Genomic DNA, 26037 nt, shown 5'->3' with positions numbered 1-26037 from the left:
TCCAGGTTTTCAAAATTTTATGTTGGGGTTCTGCTTTGTTTGAAGTACATACTTTGACTCTCTATCTTCCTCTTGAAAAACTGTCTGTCACAGCAGGAGAGACTCCGAAGCTGATCCCACAACACAGAGCATGGGAGTGATTAGAGTTCACACTTGAATGCCAGCAACAGTTATACGTGTTTTAAATGGTTAATCTTGGGCTTCAGGTCCCACTCTTTATGATTCCGTTATCAGCCCTATAGCTTTCGGGACATCTCTTTCTTAATTTCTTTCTTGCATGTGATCTATCACTGAATCAAAGAGCAAGTGTATGGAGGAGCCTCGCTCTCCCTCCTCCAGTGTGTACCACCCAGCTCACAGGAATGCAGCAATGCACAAATTTGTCTCGGGAGATTCCTCTACTTTCACCAGGTTGGCCTGGGCCTCCCAAAATGGAATCTAGGGTCCTCCATGCAATGTACTCTTACAGGCACACTTGCACTCAGTGTGTGTACACAGCACACACTCATTATCCAGCACGGTTACCTTCATGTACTGTGCCACCACAGACACACATGCTGTCAGCACACACATTCACTCTGCAAACACTGCTCAGTACTATAGCCTTTCTGTGCTGCCACTTGCAAACACATATGCAGCCAGCACACACATTCACCATATCTACGCTGCATAGTACCACACCCTTCATGAACTGTATTCCTCGCAGGTACACATACACTAAGTACATGGAGTCACCATGCACGCACTGCACAGTACTGCTTGATCCTTGAACCCTTCTCTGGCACACACACAACCACAGCAGAGCCACTACTCCTTACCTGCACAGCACTTCACAACTAAATGATGTAGGCCAAGGGAGAGTTAAGTACCCAGCAGCAGAACTTTAAAAAGTGAGTGAGTCTGTAAGCCTAACTCCAGTGAGGCAGATTAACATGCACTGGCAAAGCCAACAGGTCTTGTCTTTGAGACTATTACCTCTAGCTTTTCTTTTTATTCCTGACGAGTAGAATTATATGGTGTGGAATGAAAGTATGTGGTGAGGTGTGGGATTATTAGGTGTTAGGTGGAATTAAGTGGCGTGGGGTGGAACTGTGTTGCATGAATTGTGTTGCGTGGACGTTTAGCATTGAGTGGAATTATGTGGAGTTGAATTATGTTGTACGGCATGGGGTGAAATTATGTGGACTGTAATTATGTGACAGAGATGAATTATGTGTAGTGTGTGTGGAGTGCCAGGGACTGGAATTATGTGTTGTGGGAGTGCATTATGTTTTGTGGGGTGTCATTATGTGGTGTGGGATGGAATTGTGTAATTATGTGGCATGAAGTGGAGTTGAATTTTGTGAGTGTATGTAGGAAGTTGGCTCTGTATGTACTATTTCAAAGTAAGAAATAGCATGCACAGAGTCCAAGGGGTCCCCTTAGAGGTAAGATAGTGGCAAAAAGAGATAATTCTAATGCTCTATTTTGTGGTAGTGTGGTCGAGCAGTAGGCTTATCAGAGGGTAGTGTTAAGCATTTGTTGTACACACACAGGCAATAAATGAGGAACACACACTCAGAGACAATTCCAGGCAAATAGGTTTTTGTATAGAAAAATATATTTTCTTAGTTTATTTTAAGAACCACAGGTTCAAGATTTACAAGTAATACTTCAAATGAAAGGTATTTCAGGTAGGTACTTTAGGAAATTTGAATTAGCAAAATAGCGTATACAGTTTTCACATAAATGACATATAGCTATTTTAAAACTAGACACTTAGTGCAATTTTCAACAGTTCCTGGGGGAGGTAAGTGTTTGTTAGCTTTTAAGTAAACCACCTACGGGGTTCAAGTTTAGGTCCAAGGTAGCCCACCGCTGGGGGTTCAGAGCAACCCCAAAGTTACCACACCAGCAGCTCAGGGCCGGTCAGGTGCAGAGGTCAAAGTGGTGCCCCAAAACGCATAGGCTTCAATGGAGAAGGGGGTGCCCCGGTTCCAGTCTGCCACCAGGTAAGTACCCGCGTCTTCGAAGGGCAGACCAGGGGGGTTTTGTAGGGCACCGTGGGGGACACAAGTCAACACAAAAAGTACACCCTCAGCGGCACGGGGGCGGCCGGCTTCAGTGTGCAAACAAGCGTCGGGTTCGCAATAGGAATCAATGGGAGACCAAGGGGTCTCTTCAGCGATGCAGGCTGGCAAGGGGGGGGGGGGGGGCTCCTCGGGGTAGCCACCACCTGGGCAAGGAAGAGGGTCACCTGGGGGTTGCTCCTGCACTGGAGGTCGGATCCTTCAGGTCCTGGGGGCTGAGGGTGCAGAGTCTTTACCAGGCGTCGTGTCTTTGAAGCAGGCAGTCGCGGTCATGGGGAGCCTCGGGATTCCCTCTGTAGGCATCGCTGTGGGGGCTCAGGGGGGGTCAACTCTGGCTACTCACGGTCTCGTAGTCGCCGGGGAGTCCTCCCTGTGGTGTTTGTTCTCCACAAGCCAAGCCAGGGGCGTCGGGTGCAGAGTGCAAAGTCTCACGCTTCCGGCGGGAAACGTGTGTTGTTTCAAAGTTGCTTCTTTGTTGCAAAGTTGCGGTCTTTGGGGAACAGAGCTGCTGTCCTCTGGAGTTCTTGGTCCTTCTAGATGCAGGGTAGTCCTCTGAGGCTTCAGAGGTTGCTGGACCCTGGGAACGCGTCGCTGGAGCAGTGTCTTTAGAAGTGGGGAGACAGGCCGGTACGGCTGGGGCCAAAGCAGTTGGTGTCTCCGTCTTCTCTGCAGGTTTTTCAGTTCAGCAGTCCTCTTCTTCTTAGGTTGCAGGAATCTATCTTGCTTGGTTCTGGGAGACCCTAAATACTCAATTTAGGGGTGTGTTTAGGTCTGGGAGGGTGTACTGCCATTTGATGGAGTTTGTTTGACCAATGACTTTGTGTTTCACCACTGCGCATATTAGTTGCTCAATGTTCACCAGTAGCACATGGTATGTTTTGTTCAGTTTAGCCGCCTATGGGCTTTGACATTGCATTAGTCATTACATTCTGTATTCTGCCTATTGGCTTTGACATGGCATTAGCCATTACTTTCTGTATTCAGTTGAGCCGCCTATGGGCTTTGACATTGCATTAGCCATTACATTCTGTATTCTGCCTATTGGCTTTGACATGCTGTATCCAGTCTAGCCGCCTATTGGCTTTGACATTGCATTCCTATTGGCTTTGACATGATGTATTCAATTTAGCTGCCTATTGACTTTGACATGCTATTAGATATTCTGCCTATGGGCTTTGACATGATATTATATATTGCATTTTGTATTCAGCTTAACTGCCTATTGGCTTTGACATGATATTCAGCTCCGCTGCCTATTGGCTTTGACATGATATTATACATTGCATTTTATATTCAGCTCAGCTGCCTATGGGCTTTGACATGATATTATACATTGCATTTGATATTTAGGTTAGCTGCCTATTGCCTTTAACATGACATTGCATTTGATATCTAGGTTAGCTGCCTATTGCCTTTAACGTGGAGTTAGACATTGCAGTTGAGAATCCAAGAGACCTGATAAGAGAGAGTACATGGGTGTTTTTCTCTTCGCTTGAGCTTGGGAACAGGAGTAGTCTTGGAGACCTGGCCAGTCTCCAAAAGGCTTGCTCAGTTTCCCGGGTCTGAGAGGAGGGGGCACACCTTTGTAACGAATGTAACAGGCTGCAGAGAGTCAGATTCGAATCTGCCGGACCTCGTGCTAGAGCTTGGCGCCAGCAATCCCGTGTGGGTAGATGAATCTCTTTCTCGCGGCTGACAGGGGTCATCAGCTTGCAGACCTTAGAAAGATGAAGCTGTAAATAGTTCCCACACGGTGAAGTATTTGTTTTGCTTTGCATTCAATATCTTATAAATATAACCTGCTGTGTATATTGCAAACTGATATATTTTGTTTGATTAACGCGGACTTGAAAGCTACTAATTCGTCATACATAAAAATTGGGGTTGGGGAAGAATTAACAACAATAAAAGTCTTCTTTGACCTCAGAAGTGCATTTCTGTTGTGTTATGTTAGTGCTTAGAAACTAGCTAAGAGGAAAGCACTACAGAGGGCAGTAGCCAATGGCTACTGGCCTTGAGGGTGGCTACACCCTCTTTGTGCCTCCTCCCTGAGGGGAGTGGGGCACATCCCTAATCCTATTGGTGGAATCCTCCATCTGCAAGATGGAGGATTTCTAAAAGTCAGAGTCACCTCAGCTCAGGACACCTTAGGGGCTGTCCTGACTGGCCAGTGACTCCTCCTTGTTTTTCTTATTATCTCCCCTGGACTTGCTGCCAAATGTGGGGGCTGTGTCCAGGGGGTAGGCATCTCCACTAGCTGGAGTGCCCTGGGGCATTGTAACACGAAGCCTGAGCCTTTGAGGCTCACTGCTAGGTGTTACAATTCCTGCAGGGGGAGGTGTGAAGCACCTCCATCCAGAGCAGGCTTTGTTTCTGTCCTCAGAGAGCACAAAGGCTCTCACCACATGGGGTCAGAAACTCGTCTCTCAGCAGCAGGCTGGCACAGACCAGTCAATCCTGCACTGAACAATTGGGTAAAATACAGGGGGCATCTCTAAGATGCCCTCTGTGAGCATTTTTTAATAAATCCAACACTGGCATCAGTGTGGGTTTATTATTCTGAGAAGTTTGATACCAAACTTCCCAGTATTCAGTGTAGCCATTATGGAGCTGTGGAGTTCGTTTTTGACAGACTCCCAGACCATATACTCTTATGGCTACCCTGCACTTACAATGTCTAAGGTTTTGCTTAGACACTGTAGGGGCATAGTGCTCATGCACCTATGCCCTCACCTGTGGTATAGTGCACCCTGCCTTAGGGCTGTAAGGCCTGCTAGAGGGGTGACTTACCTATGCCACAGGCAGTGTGAGTTTGGCATGGCACCCTGAGGGGAGTGCCATGTCGACTTAGTCATTTTCTCCCCACCAGCACACACAAGCTGGCAAGCAGTGTCTCTGTGCTGAGTGAGGGGTCCCTAGGGTGGCATAAGACATGACCTTCCCTGGCATCAGGGCCCTTGGTATCATGGGTAGCAGTTACAAGGGACTTACCTGGGTGCCAGGGTTGTGCCAATTGTGGAGACAATGGTACATTTTAGGTGAAAGAACACTGGTGCTGGGGCCTGGTTAGCACGGTCCCAGCACACTTCTCAGCCATGTCAGCATCAGTATCAGGCAAAAAGTGGGGGGTAATTGCAACAGGGGGCCATTTCCTTACAGTGTAACTATGTGGGTTGGAATTATGTGACATGATGCAGAGTGGAATTTTGTGGAGTTGAATTATGTGATATGGAAAGGAGTGAAATAATGAGTTGTGCAGTGGATGTATGTGTGGTGGAGTTTATGTGTATTGTGAATAAGTGGCATGGTGCAGAGTGTAATTAAGTGAGTGTAATTATATTGCATGGTGTGGGTTTACGTGGAGTGGCATGGTTTGGAGTGGGATGTGTAGAGTGAAATATGTGGTATGACACTGAATTATATTGTGTGGATTGCAATTATGTGGCTTGGGGTGAAATGGTGGTGAAATTGTGTTGCGATGAATTGTGTGGCTTTGAATTGTTAGGTGCTGAGCGGAGTTAGGTGTAGTGGAATTATATGGCACAGTGTGCACTGGAATTAGGTGTATAGTAATTATGTGGTATTGAGTGTAGTGGAACTAAGTGGATTGTCATATGGAGTGGTATTGTATGTCATGGAGGGGAATTATGTGGCATGGTGTTGAATTATGTGGTGTGGATTGAATGTATGTGGTGTGTAGTGGAATTATGGGTAGTGAAGTGGAATTATGTGATTTGGTGTGGAAGTATGTGGCATGAAGTTGAATTCTCTAGTGAGGAACAGTGTGGCTAAAGTGAAATTATGTTGAGCTGAATTATGTGTCATGGTGTGAAGTGTATTTATGTAGAGTGTTGCTGTTTGGCATGAAGTGGATTATTGTGGACTGAAACAATGTGGTATGGAGTGGAATTATGGGGTGTGGAGTAGTATACTGTGGAAAGAAATCATGTTGGATGGTGCTGAACCGTGTGGTGTGATGTGGAATTGCGTGGCTTTGTTTATAATTATGTGGCATGGTCTGGAGTTAAATGATGTGGAGTGGAATTATGTGGCATAGTGCAGAGTTGAATTTTGTGGAGTGGAATAATGTGGTTTGAAGCGGAGTTGATTTATGTGGAGTGTAATCATGTGGCCTGGAGTGTAATTATGTTGTGTGGAGTGTAATTCTGTGTAGTGGGATTATCTGGAGATGAATTGTGCTGTGAGTAGAGTAATTATGTGGTTTAAAGTGGAGCGGAATCATGATTTGTTGAGTGGCATTATGGGAAGTGAGATTATGTGTCAGTGGAAATATGTGGAGTTGAATTTGTTGGATTGTAATTATGCGGCTTGGAGTGGAATGGTGTAGAGTACAATTGTGTGGAGTTGAATTATTTGGTGTGCGATTGTAAGATGTTGTCAGGGACTTCAAACACAAAAGCAAGATCTGCAATCTGATATCTGCAAGTAAGCCAGGGGAGAGGCCATGGTGTAACGGCCAAAGATGCCTATATTCAAGGTGGGAAAGAAGGTTCGAGTCATGGTGCCCGCTCAACATCCTGTGACTCTGGTTAAATCATGTAATCTTCCCGGTCCTACACAAATGAATGTGCCCTTGTGTAAAGTGCCCCAAAACCTTAGGGTTAAGTTCAAGCTATGTAAAAGCTGCAATAAAAACAAAAGTCAGAGGACCAGACAAATGAATCTGGCGTCCCAGGACATCTATTGGGCTGGGAAGGGGTACAGCAATGGGAGGGGGTGAGGGGAAACAAGCAAACTCGACAACAGATCAGCTGCGAAAGATGCACTCTGTAGAGTGGCTCAAACGTGCAAGCAGTTTAAGGACACAAGTACTTGGGCCATGCTCTAGGGGAGTGAAGTACTGACCTCAGAGCTGACCAGCAGAAAGCAAGTAATTGAGACTTATTTTGATGCCAACCAACGGTAAATAAGGGTGTCCTCCAAACACACTAATAGTAAACATGTCTCAAAGAAAAAGTGCATGCACTGTCTACACGACAACTAAAAAGGACCTGTTCACTCCTACTGATCACAACATGCTACGCTGCCACCACTGCTTTCCTGCTGCTGAATTCCTGGTGAAGGCAGTGGCCTTCCACCACTATGAGGGTCGCACTTTCGGCACCCCACCTAGTCCTACAAGACCACAATCCATGAGACAGGCCTATGCCATGACGCAGGTCCCTGACCTGTGTTTGTCTAGGACAACAAAAATTAGCAATAGAAATCCTGACATCAGCACAGATGGGCACACAGGGCAGGGGTACATGTCCATTATCATGCAGAGGACTTTTCTGTCTCAACACACATGTAGGAGACACAGGAGGAGATGTTAGATGGAGCAGTCTATTATCAAAGAGGAGATGTCACAGATCTCAGATACATCCTTGTCCCTTACTCTGGAGGCGTTCCTGAAGAGGTAAATGCATAAATGGAGGTAGAAATGTACATGAGGATGCAGACTTCTTTGTTGTGTGTCCTGCTTGTTGTGGACTCAGAAGTAAAAACGAAAAATTGCATCACTCATCCTGACAGTCCATTAATCAAACAGATTAGCTTCAAATGGGTATTTGGGGTATTACAACCCCTTTAATAAATGTATTTTCTGGTAAATGGTTGGGTAATGATGTTTTCTGTTGGGTACGGCGAGGTGTCTGTCGGATTTCACCAAGAATTCTTATATTATATGAGAGCGTGATTGTTGGAAAATCTGAAACTCTACCCCACCCCCACACCCTGCCCCCAATCGTACTGACCACACTACGCCCTAGATGGCCGACGGACATTCCCAGCAAGCAAAGGCTGTTGGGTGTGGGGGGGCAAAAGAGGCCGGGGACAGCGAAAGTTACTCTCTACAAATCATGTATTGTTTACAAAATCTCTGGAGAGATACTGAAAGCTTTCTCTAGCCTAGACCTAAAAGGAGCTCAAGTTAACAAGACAAAATGGCCCTGTTGTTCCCCGACTTGAGTTAGCAAAAACAACTGAGATTTAGCAATATAAAGAAAATGTTTCTCATAGGGAATGTGGGTCCCTAGAAGAATTGATTTAGCCAGCAAGACATACTGTGGCAAAGGGTAAGAACGAATTCATTGTATGTCAGGACCAGAGGCTCAGATTAGGCTTAACTCTTCCTTTAATTTCTACTCAGCAGCCTTAAGTAATAACCAAAGACTACAGTCCCATTAGTCTTTGCTATAACCAACAACCATAGCAATACAGCCCTATAAGTATAGCCATCCAGGGCTGCACTTCCTCTTTCTTTGCTGCTCAGCAGCCAAATAAATGCCTTTCATATCTGAGGTTTTGTTAATGCGATTTATGCTTTGCCTGTCTCACCTTTGCCGTTGAGTGCCGCTTTGCTGCTTGTGCTTGTGCTTGTTGTCACCTTTGCCGTTGTGCGTCACTTCACTATATTGGGGCTTGTTGTTTGCGTGTCATGGGGGTCACGCACTTCCCTAGACACGCGATCGGAGGTCGCTGGCTTCGGAGCGGCTGCAGCCCTCTGTGCATGTTTCCTCCCTGCCGGCAGCCTTTCCTACGAGACGGCTTGTGCGCCTGCTCGTGTTTTCCTGGCACGAGGTGGCACTGAGGGGGACCACCCCACCCTATAATGTAGCCTTTGGCCTTCACACGTCTGCACTCAGCTGCTGTCTGAGGGCAAAAGAGGTGCACATCTCCAGAAAGTGAGAAGGCGCACTCCTCTTGCATTCCTTATGTTCCACAGATTCTTGGGCTGACTCGTTGCTAATTCCTTCCGCTTCAGCAATGGTCGCCCAGTGAATCGGATTCCCTTTTTCAGCAGTTTTGTTGTGCATTGCTCCAGATAAGTGTTTTTTTCTGTGGAGCATGCTACCCCTGCCCAGGTCTATTTAGAAGGCAACAGATTGTTTGTCAATAAGCCTTGGCATCCCAAATTTACTTATATTGATAAATGGCTGCCATGTGTATAGTACTTGAGGCAACAAGCATTGTCTAAGTTGATTTTGGTGTCTTGGTTTAAGGCCTACCAGGAAATTTCTCCCCATTTTTTGTGTTATGACGCGTTTAGTAATGGCCAACGAGCCTAATGCAAGTTGGTAGTCTGTGGAGGAGACCCATAACCTCCTACCTATTAATGAGGAGTTGGCGGATGTAATTGATGCATCCTTGTAGCAGGTGGTTACTAAAGCATTATAACCCCGGAGTCAGCAACTTCTACAACTGGCAGTCGGCAGTTCCTTTACTTCCCCGGCTGTGGAAGCCCTAAGGCCTCGCTTCCTGTCAATGAACAGGGGCCCCTCAAACTCTGCTATACTGGATGCCAGTGCTAAATCGCCAACTTCCTCCTCTGACGCTTTTGAACAGTTCAGTCTGGCACTTTTGAAAAGACACCTAGATGCCCAAGAACCCCGGGCAGTAACGCAACCTGTGTTGTTTACATCTCACCCCCACCGAAGACACTTCCGGTTCCTCTGGGGTACAGATGGCAACGCCAGGGAAGACTCGGATAACCCTGATAGGGACTCTGGAGATGAGCAGGGCCAGAGTAGACCACGGAATCCGGAAGGTGGCACCGACCGAGCCAGTATGGATGATGATGAGGGCAAGAAGGATGCCACTGGGGTGCTGGGGATTCTTAACCCGGAAGACATTTATCACCCTCGGTCAGCAGACTGGGCCCCCGGGGAAAAGGTGGCACAGTATGTTGCTAGCCAGATACGCAAGCCCAAGGACCAAGATGTGTGGGCCGCTTGAGGGCAAAATGCCCTATGCCTACTTTGGCCAATAAAGTTCCCTCTGCATTAGAGACTGACTCTAAGATGGTGACTGTTAGACTTTTCATCCTTGGCGTGGTCTCCCTTAACTTTTTGCCTCTGTTCCCCAGGTTGTTGATGTGTGCTGGACTCTGATTTGACTGTTTTTGTTACTCTGGGAACTTTACCACTGCTAACCAGTGCTAAAGTGCAAGTGCTCCTTTACAAAATGTGTTTGTAATTGGCTTATCCATGATTGGCATATCTGATTTATTAGTAAGTCCCTAGTACAGTGCACTAGAGGTGCCCAGGGCCTGTAAATCAAATGCTACTAGTGGGCCTGCAGCACTGGTGGTGCCACCCACATAAGTCACTCTGTAATCATATCTCAGACCTGCCACTGCAGCGTCTGCATGTTCAGTTTTAACTGTAAATTCGACTTGGCAATAAACCTTCCCTTTTCTTACATGTCAGACAACCCTAAGGTAGGTCCTAGGTAGCCCCAAGGGCAGGGTGCAGTGTATGGTCAAGGTAGGACGTATAGTAATGTGTTTTATGTGTCCTAACAGTGAAATATTGGTAAATTCATTTTTCACTGTTGCAAGGACTGTCCATAGGTTAACATGGGGCTACCTTTAAATCTGATTAAAGTGTAGATTCCCTTTGGGAGCGGATGGATATGTGGAGTTTGGGGTCTCTGAGCTCACAATTTAAAAATGCAGTTTTTAGTAAAGTTGGTTTTAAGAGTGTGTGTTTGAAAATGCCACTTTTAGAAAGTGGGCATTTTCTTGCTTATACCATTTCTGTGACTCTGCCGGTTTGTGGATTCCCTGTCTGGGTCAGTTTGACAGTTGGGCTGGTTGCACCTCACTCTAGACAGTGACACAAAGGGAGCTGGGGTGTAGCCTGCATATCCTGATGAGCCATCTGTGCTAGGAGGGAGTGGAGGAGTGGTCACTCACACCTGGAAGGGCTGTGCCTGCCCTCACACAATGCAGTCTCCAAACCCCTGGTGAGTGTCTGGAGCCTGGCCTGGGCAATGCAGGATTTCACATTCAAAAGAGACTTTACTTTGAAGTAGGCCTACTTCAAAGGAGAAATTGGGTATAAGAAGGGCACCCAAAACCAAAGACTTTAGAAACCCTTCTGGAACAAGAGGAACATCTGCCTGGAGAAGAGCTGAAGAGCTGAGGAAGAAGAGCTGCCCTGCCTGTGACTGTGCTTTGTGGAGTTATCCTGCAGTTGCATCTGGCAGAGTAAGAGGGCAAAGACTGGACTTTGTGTGCCTTCCATCTTGACAAGAAATCTCCAAGGGCTTGATTTAGAGCTTGCCTCCTGTTGTTTGAAGTCTCAGTGACAGCAAAGACTTCTCTCTGCCAGCACCTGGGGTCTCTGGAGAGACTCCTGCTCTGCCCTGTGGTGACCATCCAGTTCCTGGGACTCTGAAAAGAGAAGCTGGCAGCGTAAAGACAAGGAAATCCACGCACAGAGCGCTGTGCGGGGAAAAGATCAACACGACTCCGATCTGCGGCTGAAGAAACAACGCGCCGCCGGCTCCGCAGCTGAGAAATGATTCTCGCAGGAAACGCGACCAGAGAATCGACGCACGGAGCAGGAGAAACGACGCACAGCATCGCTGACGGAGGCTGGGGATCAACACCAGCGCTGCTGGGTTTTCGGATCATCGTGCGGCTGGATTTCCGACTTAAGTACCGTTGTGCATGGAAAAACAACACAAGGCCCGCCCGGACCCGAGAGCGCTGACCGGATCGACGTACCGCTCTCCTGCGTAGAGAAGAAATGACACACCCGACCCGGTGAAAGGAGAAATGACGCACGGTCCAGCTCGTAAGTGGAATCAACGCATCGCAAGCTCTTTTTGACGCGTACTCGCCCGTGCTGGGTTATTTTTGACGCGCCCAAGGTACTTTTACACGCTGACAGCGTTAGTGTGTGTTTAAAACTACTTAAAGACTCTTTTTGCATTTTTATTGATAATTTCACTTGTGTATTGTGGATTTTTGTTGTTTTGGTCTTGTTTTGTTTAGATAAATATTTCCTATTTTCTCTAAACTGGTGTTGTGTCATTTTGTAGTGTTTTCATTAAGTTACTGTGTGTGTTGGTACAAATACTTTACACCTAGCACTCGGAAGTTAAGCCTACTGCTCTGCCAAGCTACCAAGGGGGTAAGCAGGGGTTAGCTGAGGGTGATTCTCTTTTACACTGACTAGAGTGAGGGTCCTTGCTTGAACAGGGGATAACCCGACTGTCAACCCAAGACCCCATTTCTAACAGCGACTTTTATTGCCAAGTTCATTAAAGATCCTAAGAAAGGTCTTGACCGATTCTGGAGGGCTTGCCAGGATAAGGTCCTGGGCGTCCAGGGACAACTCACGAAGAGCCTGGATATGGCGCTGGATGCCACTGAATCCCATCATCTCATTGACCCCAAAATACTTTCAGGTTGGGCCTATCGAGGCTTGCGCTTCTTGGGCAATGTGAACTGTGCCCTCCCCAAGGGGTGTAGACTTTCTCTATTAATAAAGATTGAGCCCTGGTTGGGTGAACTGGCCTCTACATAGGAGGGTCCCTCTTGCAAAAGGGGGTCTCTTCGGAGATCCTTTCAATAAAGAGCTTATCCACTTCATAAATACCTTTTCTTCCCCGGAGAAGGCACACCAATCTATAATAAAAAGAAATCCCTCCGTATCAACTGTTTGGAGCTCCTGGCAGGCTCCTTTACCATTGGGGTGTCCTGCTCCATCCTCCTGAAGATGGACAATGTCTCCGCAGTACGATATATCAATTGTCTTGGGAGCACTCAGTCCATGGTTCTGGCAGAGTTGGCAAAGGACTTTTGGGCCTTCTGCCTTCAAAACAACCTTGCTGTGACAGCGGATTACCTATCCAGGACCCTGAATCAGATGGCGGATTGGCACTCTCGCCACCTAAAGGATTAAAGCAATTGATCTTTCAGCAGATCATGGCTTGGTGGGGCCCTGGTCAAGTGGACCTGTTTGAGTCCCGACTCAACCACCTGCTATCTCGATTCTTCAGGTGGAAGCAGGACCCCACTGGTGGAAGCGACCAATGCTTTTCTCCGGGACTGGTCCCCGTTTCGGGGCTATGCATTTCCTCCTGTCGGCCCTGGTCTGTGGCAGAAAGCGGAGGTGATCCTGGTGACACCGCTCTGGAGATTTCAAGCCTGGTTTCTGGTTCTTCTGGAACTTTATATGGTTTCTCCAATCCGTCTTCCCCTGACCCCTCAGATGTTGAGGGATCCGCTCGGCAACTCACACCCTCTGGCTCAGGATGGAAATCTCAGTCTGAATGTTTGAAGGATTACAGAGGACTTGGGAATTCCCAGGCCTTTTGGCACAGACCGCATCCCTTATCAGATGATCAAAGTCCAATTCTACAGTTAAACTAAATGGATCAGCCTGACGTAGGTGGTTACGATGGGGTTTGCGATGGGATTTGGACCCCAAGGGGCAGATGTAGTGTAGGTTGTCAATTTCCTGTCAAAGTTAGCAGACAAAGGGTTGGCATCCCGTGTGATAAATGCATGCAGATCTGCTATTTCTGCGGGTCACGTTTCCCTTCATGATGTCCCAATAGGGGAACACCTTCTCGGGTGTAATCTTCTCAGGGGCATCCGGTTATAGGTTCCACCGGAGCTGCGATATTCCACACTCTGGGACATTAATGTAGTTTTAAAGATGCTCCAATCTTGGCAGGACAATCAATATCTTTCTTGCAAAGAACATTCAGGTAAGTTGGCTACGTTATTATGTTTAATCTCCTGCAAAAGAGTGTCAGGTGTTCATGCCGTAGACATTATGGCATGTATGTTTACTCCGAAAGGAGTTTCCTTTTTGGTTCCAAGGTGTACTAAATCTAATACCAGGGTGATGTATTATCCCTCTTTCCCTGACCATCCTAAGCTATGTGTTGTTTGTTGTTGGAGAGAATATGAGACCATGACAGAGGAGTACTGTCCAGCTGGGGCCGCTCAATTATTTATTTCACTTAAAAAAAATATTTAAAAAACCTTTAAACCTGTGTCATCTTCTATCATTGCCCGTTGGATTAGATGGGTTCTCCATGAAGCGGGGATTGACACATGATCCTTTGGCGCCCATTCTATAAGGAATGCCATGGCTTTGAAAGCCTTATCTCTGGGAGGTAGACTTGAGGATATTCTCAGAGTAGCGATTGGTCATCGGATTCTACCTTTAAGACCTTATATTTCAAGCCAATTCCCTGCATGGCAGCACAGGTTGTCAATCAGCTTTAAATTAAAATAATCTGAGCCTCTGGTCCTGATATAGAACATAAAATGTCTTAGCTATCAAGAAGGAAAGGTACAATTCTATTAAGGAAACGGAGGTGAGGATTATCCCTTCCAAACATCATTCTTGCTGTTCACCCTCCCGACATTCTTGGTAATCTCAATGTTGGGATAAGTATATGTTGGTTTGATGTTTTTCTGCTTCAATATATACTGTATATGCTACAGTAATTCTTCTAGGATGGTAAAGTTCAATACTTTATTTTCTTTTGTCGACTCTGAATGATTACTACCGATTCCAGACTAAGGTTTCAGAATTTAATACATCTGTTTGTTTGTTTTTCATGATAGCTGGGAAATTATATATTCTCTGCGACAGGGAAAGAGAAGCTACTGAAATCAGTTCAATCCAAATAGTTAAAGTAGAGGGTCGGAAAGTGGAGTGGTGGAAGAAAGGGTCACGATGCATCAAGGTATCAACATCGCATTGCATGATGAAAGAAAATCATACTAGACCCAGTCAACGGCAGCTATGTCCAGCAAAGCCCAATGTAAGAGAGCAAGTGCGTCAAGGGGAATTCTTGAAAAAATAGACATCTCGTTGAGTCGATGATGTGCCCGTCCAAGATCAAGGTCAACTATGTTAGACTTTTGTATTCTTTATGACACCTGGTTTGAAATCTACATAGAGAATGATATGCTTGTATAAGCAAACGAAAAAGAAAAAAAGAAAACTAAAAGTTTGAGGCGGTCAAATGTCAGAAGCCTAAAAAAGGCTTGAGTGATTCTGAGACTAAACTGTGGATTGAGCGAGAGGATTTTTTTCTTTTCCCGGGATGTCATTAAATAACAAAAACAGAACTGCATTTTCCAGTAGCTGACCCCAGGCTTCAGAAAACTAAATAGCAGAAAAGGGGATAGCAGCAATGCATATCAGTACTGTAGACTGCAATGAAAGGCAGCGGAACAACATTTACAGCCAGGTCACAGATTACTACTTCAGACCGAGCAGGAACTTTGACATATTAGATACATTCAATACGTTTAGTGATTTTATGTACTGCTATTAACAGCTGTTACTATTAAAAGGCACACAAACAGTAGAGTAGGTTTTAAAAAGACACAGTTAATACATACGAAGCAGTGTCTTGGCTGAACATTATGTAGAAAGGGGTCAGTCCATGAAATGTGAGGAAAAAAACAAGTTAGGTTAGAAATATTATTCATTAGGACTCACCTTAAATCCACCTCCAACCTCTCCAATGACATTTTCCGCAGGTACTCTGGTGTTTTCAAAATAAACTTCGCAGGCTAAAATATTAAACATATAGAACGTAAGACAAATATGGGACTACAGTCAAACGTGTGGTTTCAGATAGACATTCAGTCATTTTTTAAACAATAAATCACTATTCCTGTACAGACACAATCCTTTCAGTGTGCAGACAGAAGGGCCCCTTTAGACTGGAAAATAAGACAACCTGATTTTCCTGGATTACAATGCGTGGTGCAATTCCAACTGGCCAGCTGGCTGGAAGTTAAGAAGGCACTCAGGGATGCAGGCATCCGCTACATGCTTACTAAACTCTTTGGTGCTAAACTAGAAATTACAATAAATGACCCTCCAGGGCCTTGAGACCCTCATGGGTGAGTAGTCGTGCTTTACAAATCCCTGATTGATTGATATCTTCCGTTTCTTTACGGAACCCGAGGAGGTCTGGAATGGGCTGGAACTTTATCATGCAGGTGACACTTGGAAGCGCCCTAAACAGCAACTAAAGAGAAGTCGCAGCAGACATAATGGTGCCCCCCAAGCTAAAGCTGCAGTAATTATGCGGCAGGAGAGGAAAATTATGCGTCAGGGTTGAGCAAATTATGAGACAAGAAAAGCCAAATTATTCAGCATAACGTGGCACATTTTGTAATAGTATTACTTCATTATTTTGTCATTTTTTACCAGGTAACACTTTATAAGCACTGGTTGCACCAAATTAATGCCAGTTTAGTATGAAGGGGCCGCCAACTGCATTTTAGTAACTTTTGAATTGTTTCAGGAAGAAAATATTTTATTTGGTAAAATCAGCAGATTATGTGCCAGATGATGGGCTGATTATGTGGCAAATGCGTTAAATTTATAGCTAAGTGAAAATCACCACGGCTGCACAATGGCATAATTCCAGTGGTCCTGCCCTAACCGGCCCTCTTAGTAGCAGGCGCAGGCCAAGCCCTCAGCATTAATCACCATGATCCGTCAGGGGGGATTACTAGCAGTGTGGGAGGAGCGGGGGGGGTTCTAGAGGGGGCCTCACCCATGTAGGATCTACTGCAGGTCTCTCGGAAGTGAAAACCTCTGAACTGGCCATTTTTTGGAAGCCTCGTCTTGGGGACGATTTATTACAGGTATTGAATTTTGCTTTAGACTCATCCTTTTTTCCTGCCTTTGCTAAGAGTTTAATAGCCTTGCTAACCACAACAGATAGCTCTACAGTGCTAACTGGCATGGATTTCAGGGTATTCACAAACAAAAAACAAGCTTTGGCAAAGCCAATCGGTCTCACCTATGGGCAAACTATTGGCTTTAGCAACTGGGTGGGGTGGAAAACAGGAGGGTGGGTGGGGGTGGTGAACAGGAGGGTGGGTATAGGTGTAACAGGAAGTATAAAAGGCAGTATGAAGCAGGCAGCGCAGGTCACATCATAGCACTTTTTTCCCTTCTGTTGGTTAGGCGTGTGGAGCAGAAACAGACGAAGTTGCGAGGGGCAATTGAAACAGCGTCAGGGCATGCACATGATTTTAGCGAGCGCAAACAACAAAAGATTCGGCCATAAAAAGCGCAAGTTGCAAAATCATGCCTTCAGAGTACAACTGGACCATGTATGCATGGAGTACACAGAATGACTTAAGACCCTCCGCGAATCCAGACATCACCAGTTTTTTTATTATTATTTTTTAATACGGTTTTTATAAAGCCAACTCAACCCAAAGGTACTGGAGCACTTTACATGAGCACCAGTTACGTGACATAAGAACACATTAATTTATAGTAGACACGGGGAGATTAAGTGATTTGCCCAGAATCACAGGCTGTTGAGTTGACGCCAAGACTCTAACCTGGTTTCCCAGCTCCAAATTCGATAGCTCAGGCAGTTAGACCACACCCTTTGGTGTAGACTAAGCATATCACTAAAACGTCCATTAACTGACCTAAAACATGTAAATAAAAGGACATCACTGTTCTCTACTAAAGCCTTTACAATATGTAGTTGCATAGGTATCCCCAGGTGTAATTTACATTGTGTTAGTTGTGAGAGCTGTAACATGTCTTCCAGCTGCTGATTCCCACTTCCCAGACTGCCCCCAACACGCACACGCACCACACAAAGAACCCCCTCTCCAGCTACCAGCCTTTGCTGGGCACAGACACCACAAAGAAATAGCGAGATGCCAGAGAACAAAGATGAGCTTTGGCAAACAGCTACAACCCCTTTCACTGGACTTAACAACTATGGAAGAATAGCCGATAAATTAAAGAAACAAACAAACAAACCCAAACTTTTATTAGAGACAATGCTGCGCTGAGGAAGAAATAACATACCACAACGGAGAGAGAAGCAGAGAGGCAAAATAAAAAAGTAGGGTGCCGACACTAATATATGACCGATCATGCAATAATTTATGAAACATGGTCATTCTTCAAGGAGGTAACAAAACAGCCTCAAGGCAGGACAAACATAAAGCATTTACCAAAGAAAGCAAAGGAATTTTGAAAGGCAGGACAAGAAATGAATGAAAATGTTGGGCATGTGATGGGTGTGGTGAAAGCCCACAGAAGTAGATTACAACATGTCGAGAGACAGCACATGCGCGCTGTGCCTAGGCTCGACCTAAAAACCATGCCTTTATTTATGGTATCAGATTATGGGATCTCTGATGTCTGAGCGCCATGGGTGGCTGGGGGATTGCTACAGATGACACACCATGTTTCACGTCCCCCTTACTTCATTCCACCTGTGCTTTTGCTGGAGGTACACAAGATGCTCCTATTTAGTTTTGTATGATTTGGACGGATCACCATTGTGAATCGGCCCTGTGGCGTGGGAGTCAGAGTGTTCACCGGTGTGTAAAGGAGTCGATAATTTGAGTTGAGGCTATATGTGCTCAGGACTTGGGGTGCGGGTTTATTTAGAGTGCTGCTCATGCTGAATCGTGTGGAGCCACTGAGCGAATGTTGTTCATAACCTGCCGGCGCTGTGATGGCGACTAAACTAATTAGATTACTTTTTTTAACTGGAACCTGAGGGAGAGATGGGGATCATGGGTAACATGCCCAAGCGTTATAAAATATAGCATTACCTTTGGTGCAAGGGAGGCACTATTGTATAGCTTTGGGAAACACATTTATCTCTAGTGTAAGTGGTGTGTCTCTGGCACAGGTGAAGTGGGCACATGTTCATTACTCAGTGTTATGCATTTGCCAGGGGGTCCTTGAATGGGGTTCAGCCTACAGGCCCTTTTGTTTCTTCAGATGCAGACATCAATGCTCAAGGTAGATAGTTTTTAGTACACGGTAGACTGGACAGCAGGTATGTGGTTTTGGGTAGTATTCTTTAGCAAATAATGCTGGGACTCCAGGGCAGTACTTGAAAAACAGGACATGTCCATGTACATCTGGGATGTCTGGTCACTTTAGTAAAGAACTACAATTAATTTCACATAACTATAGAAATTACTAACTAGTCTAGATCTGCTGATATGTCACAGTGAATTAAGCTATACACTACTCTATATAAAAAAAAACCAATAGATACAGATTTATTGCTTCTATAAGGCAGCTATCACCTACTCCCCCTTAGAGGTAATCTTATCTTCAGTATGGAAAATTTTGAAAATATGTCTTTCCTGTTAATAAAGATGATTTCTTCCAAGAATCAAATAAGCTGGTATGGAAAATGCCGATCCCCCCCAGGTAACATGGCTCATTGGTTAAAAAGGCCACAAAATAGTACTAAACCCAAAGATAAAACAGTATCTTGCAACAGATTTATTTGTGTCAGTACATTTACTCCTGCTGGCAATAAACTGGAAAGAATAAGTCTTCAATAAGTCTTCAAACCTGGCGCATACTGAGTGGTATAGGGACAGTTACACCCTTATTTGCATTCAAACGCAGTAAAAACAAAATCAGAGACAATGTTGTGAGAGCGCACAAGGAACAGAGATCACCGTCTTCACAATCCAAAATGTGGGATTTGCCACTCACAGTTCACCATTTCAAATGTGGGACCTGCCAGGCATGAGAAGTCTCATCTAACACCAAAGTATCTGATTACAAGGATCATCAACTTGGTCTTTCTTACTTTTTCAATTAGAATACCAAAACTGATGTCTACTGCATGAACCATCCTTTTGGTCTGATCTACACCTGCCAGACAACGCAGATAATCAAAGAAAGAATATGCCAGCATCCAAAGACGATACCAAGGCCATTTATTACAATGCGTGACTTGTGTAAGAACTATGCATAAACTAGTGTATTATGGACTGTAATGTAGATTTACATTTCAACGGATTCTGCAGCACCTACGATTGATCACAGTACCAGGAACATTGTGCTCCCTGCTGAAAATAGGAAGTTCTGTACACCTTTTACAAATGCTGCTGTATTTTTGATGAACAATGTACTTTAAAAAAAAAAAATTGTAACTATTTTGTATGTTCTTAAAATTCACATAAAGACAAAAAAAAAAAATGCTACCGTAGGCAGTTGGGCAAGCCCTACTTGGTTTATGGTTCACCCTAGCAAGACTGTAACCAAGCAAATGCTAGGAAAATTGCTCCCAGACAGTATAAGATGAATCAATCAGACGTCTGCTGTTTACGCTACTGTCCACATCTCTCTGTGCATACCCAGATTTTTTTTTAATCTGCCCAGACTTTTAAAAAAAAATGCACAGACTTTTTTTTCAATATGCCCAAAGTGTCTTGCACTTTCTAGTTTGCTTGAGACGCCCTACTTCTGTATTTTTCATTATTTCCTTCCGGTTAATGCCCTTATTATGGGCTGGTTGTGAATTTCCGGTATATGTGGCAACTCATGTTACCGCATTTAATGGAATTCTGAGTATTACAGCAACACTTCACTCCCACAATTTCCACGGCTACATTTAAACATATTAAACCTGCTCAAACTTATTAAGGGAAAAGGACTTGCATATTTTGGTGTGGCAAGCACTAAAATCATCAAGTTAAACCCCTTTTTGCAGGAATCAATGACTACCAAAAATTGCGTTTTCATTTTAGATGTGGGAGGATACTAAGATCACCATAGTACACTCCCCACAGATACTCAAAGCCCTTAAAGCCCAAGTATAGTGTGGCCAAAGACTTTTGCCATATAGAAAATCCTCAGAGCAGGTAGGGTTAGGCCTGAGAACGTTTAGTCTATTGGTTACCTACTGGCTAGTGCCAGGCATAAATGTGGCACCTCCTGGCACCCACATCAGAACACTCCTGGGCCTGTTGAAGTTAAGGAGAGGACTGAAACTCTTGTCTGGGACCTGCGATGAGCTTACAACACTGGACCTGCTCTTCCTCTTGCACCCAGGACAAGGAAATGGACACTCACGGGGTCATAAGGATAATATCCTAATAAAGCTGCAGGCACATATGTTACAAAAGGCCTTTACCTGCAACTGTCCATTGGCAACTGGACCTCAACTTGACCCTTGTGTTTGGTCCCTGACTGACACTCTGCGAGTCTCTAAGTGAATCCCCTGGGGTCCTCTGGAGATTTAGAAGTTTACTCCTGAGGTGAATTTAGACTAGAGTCAACAGGTAATACCTCTCACCAGGATAAACCAGGCTAATGTAAGACACCAGGGATCCATCACAGTCAGTGTCAAAATGTGCATAGGTCCTGCTCTACAGGGACTATATACAATCAATGGCCCTTTGTGCTCCTTAGTGCTATTTGTACTTTAAAACGTTCAAAATTCATATCGGTTTCCCCTTTTTGTACTTTTAGCTCTAGTTTTCCCAATTTGTTTGGGAAATGTTATTGTTTTGCATTTTGATTTTATTCCTGTTTTGGTTTTGCATTAATATTTTACACACACCCTTAGGTTAAGTCTGCCTGCTCTGTGCCACAGCTACCAGGGGGTTGAGCTCAGGTTAAGTTAATCACTGAGAGTTCAATCAGACAATGATTGTGATTATAACTTACCCAATTCCACCCCCAAATAATAATCAATTTATTACAGTCACATATTTTAATACGCTCATCATATAAAGAATAGCCCAGCCCCCACAGAGGCCTCCTTGAGAAGGTGTAGAAGAGCTGTGCCTTTATTCAAAACATATCTTATTCTGGTGAAACTGTGCACTGTACTGGTGTCCTATAATGGCCCAAAAAATAAAATCAATCTACTGGAAATATTTCATGATGTTACAGTTGTAAATGTTAAGGGTTATATAGAAGACAAGACACATTTACACTCCAAAGAAAATAAATTATCAAGAGTAAGAAACCAAACAATGATCTGGGTCTGTTGCTGGAAGGAAAAAAATAAACCTTGAGAATCAAACATATGCCTCTAGAAAATGTCAAACAATTTGCGTAGCTTGGATTATGGAATATCAAAACTAGAGGACACATTTAAACATATGCGTAAATAAAAACTAGACTGCAGCAAAGTGGATTCAGTGATTCTAGTCAAACTGTAGCTCTGTTACAAGTGGCAGTGTTGGAGAAATTCTGCACCACAGAGCTGACATCTAGAATATGGAGTACCCAGACACATTAATAGGACCATAAAATCTTGTAGTAGCTACTGTAAATTCTACACTCGATAAAGACAGTTACTCTGGAGACTGAACTAACTGACATGCCCAACTTTAGACCAAGCGAATGAAGTTCCAATAGTCCCTGTTATAAGGTACACTACAGCTAACAGTAACCCATTAAAAGGTCATCTAACTGCATACAGGAGCATTGATTCCTGGCTTATAAGCGGGCCACAAAGGAAGGGAAAAATAAGACAGGGAAGCTAAATCTGGTAAGTGAATCACTACACCTACTAAAAGAGTAAGATGTTCCTCATTAACTAGCTTTGATTAGCTATTTTATCATGAACTGACTATAGGAGCATTATGCTTCACTTTCTTAAACGATGCAGACCATTATTCCTGGAATGATAATTTCCAAGACCTAAATGAAAAGACAAGAGCCTATTTAAGTGAGACCTAATGTTGTGGTTGCAAGACAGAGAAGAGGTTGTAGTATAAGAATTGCTCTTCCATTTCTGATCTAGCTCATGGGCATGACTGTACAACGGGAGGCCTTACCTCATTTACTGGAATCTTACTACCCAGGTTGCTTGACAGTGCCTCAAGGGTTGCGCTTTTGTTCACTTCTGGGAGGGCACCACATGGTGTTCATACCTTGGTTGTTAAACAGTGCACCCTGGGGTTGTGATTCTGTTGTTTTTTGGTAGATCCCGCACTAGTCATGCGTTTTTTAGGCCATACACACCAGACAGTTTTAGCTGTCTGTTTACTAAAGACCTCTTGTGGACTATCCCAAAACATTACAGTGGGTATAGAGCACATTCAGTGCTCCAATTACTTCGCTTACTGTCACTCTTATTTCTTTGCTTCTTATTCAATGGCTTTCCTTCCTCTTTTTGTGTTTGCCACTTCTCTGGAACACAGTCACTTTACAATGCTTTTGATTAGCTGACCTGTATCCTTCCACAGCTCTCTTTTAGGGAACCACTTTTTTTAAAATGAACTCCATGAGAGTGTGGGTGGGATTACGTGGAGCTCATGTCATGCTCTGTGACTAAGTTTGTGTCCGGGTCAGAGGGCAGGCTCATGGGCCGGTGAGCGAAGCAAGACAAAGCAGAGCACCGTGGCTCGAGGCAAGGCGAAGGCAGGAAGAGCCATGAGAAGGAGTGATTGCACTCAGACACGAGTCGAGTGTCGGTATCCTGAAGTCCGAGAGCAGTTAGAAAAGGGGCTCGGAGGAGGCTCAGAACGGCTAGATGGCGTGGCACGGTGAGAAAGAAGCGGAAAACCGGAGCACAGCTGAGCGGTAAGCGGGATTGCCGGTATCCATTCCTTCAACACCGGAGGCACCAGACTGAACTTACCTACCTGCCTAAGCGACTCCCCCTCCTGTTGCAGCACGACAGCCTAAAAATAGCTTAGAGGCAGTTCAGCGGTTACGAGCAGGTAACGGGCAGTGGGTATGTCTAAGAGCCGGTGGGTGACGAACGAACATTTGTAGCACCATACTGCTTGCATTATATGCAGATTTAAAGAAGTCTTGAAGCATCTAGAGTACATAAACAGAAAGGCAAAAAACTAAAGGTAAAAACTAATATTGGAAGCACTTCAGAGAGACAGCTTCTTTTTTTTTTCTTTCAATCCAATGACTTCTTGGTTCTACTTCTTATATCAGGGGGCCTGTTATCTGTGCTGATGAATTTCCAGAAAAATCAATGTAAGACTGAATATTGAGAATGGAGCAATCTCAGGCTTAGCTACTATCCTGAAAGGGCCAAGCGAGTAAGGCAAGCATTGTATGACAACATTCCAGGCAAGGGGCACGAGTCATATTAATGCGCTGACATTAAAAACTTGTAACTGTCTCTTAACGTACTACACTATTGGCTCCTGGTAGAGGCCAAGGAATATCATATTTGAAGTCATATAGGGGTCATACACGGATGTGGGGCAACTCGGATCCTGCTCTCAGCAGCTTCTGAGGTGGTGTGAGAACTCAGGGTGGCAGCGGAATCGGTCTGTGCAGCACAGATGTGGCTTGTTGCATCTTGGTTCCTACCTGGCTCCCTTTTCTGGAAAGCATGAAATGCATTTCCCGGGACACTTCTTCCAAGACCCGTGCAGTGGGTAGATCCTCGAGAATAGGTAAAACTAAAGGCCTAACCCCATTATCTGTAGGAAAAAAAAATTGGATCCAAGAAAGAACATAATGAAGTTATGGAGGGTGCTCAGGAGGGGCCAAACTCCGCCATGACATCATTGTCACCCCAGCTGCCTCCTCGGGCAAATCTTTGTACTATCCATCAAGAAGCAGGAACGACCTGCACATGGGCAAGCCCGGGCTCCTTATACCCTTTATCGATACCTACCATGGACCTAATGGGAGAGGGATCTATTATACTTTCTCACAGCAATGGGGTGGGGTCCACCTCAGTAGATTTAGATACTGCTTCACCTCCTGTTCCCTCCCACACAGGGGCGCAGGCAAACCCTCCTACCCCATTGTCTAAGTTTAACAGTAAAGGCGAGGAGAGAGAGAAAAGCTCCCTCCTGGCGGTGAATCCATTAGATGACCTCTCAATAGCCTAGAGGTTCCCACAGCCTCAGCCACACCAGACTTTATTAATCCTCTTCCGTCACGTTTATTGGTCATTAGGGATGACAATCCTGCTCTACCTTCAATCTTCCTACATCACCCAACTGTAGCTACACAGTCTACCCCTACAGTCGAGACCATGTTGAACCTTATCTTAATGGCACTACGCGACCTTAAACTAATCCACGAACCGGCTCTAAAAAAACTAATGATCAATTACTCCAGCTCAACTCTAACCTATCGCATTTGACATCTCGGGTCTCCCAAGTGGAGCAGAGGGTCTCAGATCTTGAAGATAAGTATCAAGTATCCACAACTGCAATGAGCCAGACAGACTGAATTAGAGGCGCTGCAGTACAAATTGGATGATATTGAAAAATAGGTCTCAATGTTCTCATCTGAGATTTTTTGGAATTCCAGAAGAGATTGAAACCGCGTCCTCAGTTACAAAAGTCATAACCGACTTGATACACAACTATATTTTTCTTGACAGCAATACTCCATTGGTTAAGATCCTCTCAGGCTCAGGTGATTTTACTACAGGAAACTCATTTCAAACAGTAGACCAACTGTCCTAGTATTCCGAACTTTATTTCTCATTCCTTTTTCGCTTCCGCTAATGCGGCCGTCCGTGGGGTGGCAGTTCTCATCACACAGGACTTCCAAGGAGAAGTCCTTGAGGTCCATCGGGATTCTCAAGCAAGATGGATAGTTGTTCGCATTAAGGTAGGAAGGCAATTAATGCACATTTGAAGTTTCTATGGCCCCATAGAAGATGAAACTACTTCTCTGCAAAGTCTCTCTGACCTTTTAAACACACTTCCTGGCCTTTTCATAGTCCGTAGCGACTTTAATATTATTCAAGATATGAATCTAGATGCCTCTTGCAAAAAAAAAAAAAAAAAAAATCGGTCACAAAACAAACCTCAAGCACATCGATTTTTGACAAAATTTGCTCGTGATCTGGCTCTACAGCATCCCTGGCGTCTGGATCATCCACAAGAGCAATGTTTTACCTGTTTTTCAGAAAGGTTTGACTCGGCATTAAGGACCGACTTCTTCCTAGTATCTCATTTTTGGGATAGAGTTGGTTCTGATATAATATCCAACCCCTTTTCGGATCACTCCGTTCCAATGGTACAACTATCTTTCTTACCCAGGTTTGACCATCACGAGGGCCCATGGAGTTCCGGCAACACGGTCTCAGAATTCCAAATTTTCACATACTATACTGGTCAATTTTAGTGATTAAAGGATAAAGCAGCAGATCTTATCTCAAGCCATTAAAACAAGAACGTTCAAAGTTAAAAGTGATTTCTCTGTTAGGGTCTTTTCTGACATGTCTATAACTACAGCACGTCGATGTCGTGAATTTGTTAGCCTTATTGATGACTTTAAAAAACTGGGGTCCCCTGCTGGCATAGGCCAACTGGCGAAGCTAAAGGTTTTTCATAAGGGCCAGGCCCATATTTTTCAAAGTGGTCAACAAGCAAAAGACTTTCTTGCCACTCTTAAGGCGTAACATATGTGTCAGATGCATGCTAGATATTCGCCAGGAA

General features: G+C 44.7%; 1 protein-coding gene across 1 annotated transcript in view; it reads right to left on the bottom strand.

Annotated features, from left to right (window-relative positions):
* The window catches only part of ACAD9 (acyl-CoA dehydrogenase family member 9), a 386804-nt gene that overhangs the window by 258003 nt on the left and 102764 nt on the right, over positions 1 to 26037 (bottom strand). Inside the window, exon 8 of the mRNA XM_069206630.1 lies at positions 15335 to 15408. Within this exon, the coding sequence (XP_069062731.1) occupies positions 15335 to 15408 (74 nt within the window). The remainder of the gene's footprint in view (positions 1 to 15334; positions 15409 to 26037) is intronic.

This window comes from Pleurodeles waltl, chromosome 9 (genome assembly GCF_031143425.1).
Source record: "Pleurodeles waltl isolate 20211129_DDA chromosome 9, aPleWal1.hap1.20221129, whole genome shotgun sequence".
NCBI lineage: Eukaryota > Metazoa > Chordata > Amphibia > Caudata > Salamandridae > Pleurodeles > Pleurodeles waltl.
Note: the sequence above shows the minus strand (reverse complement) of the source record. Positions and strands in the feature narration are given on the sequence as shown.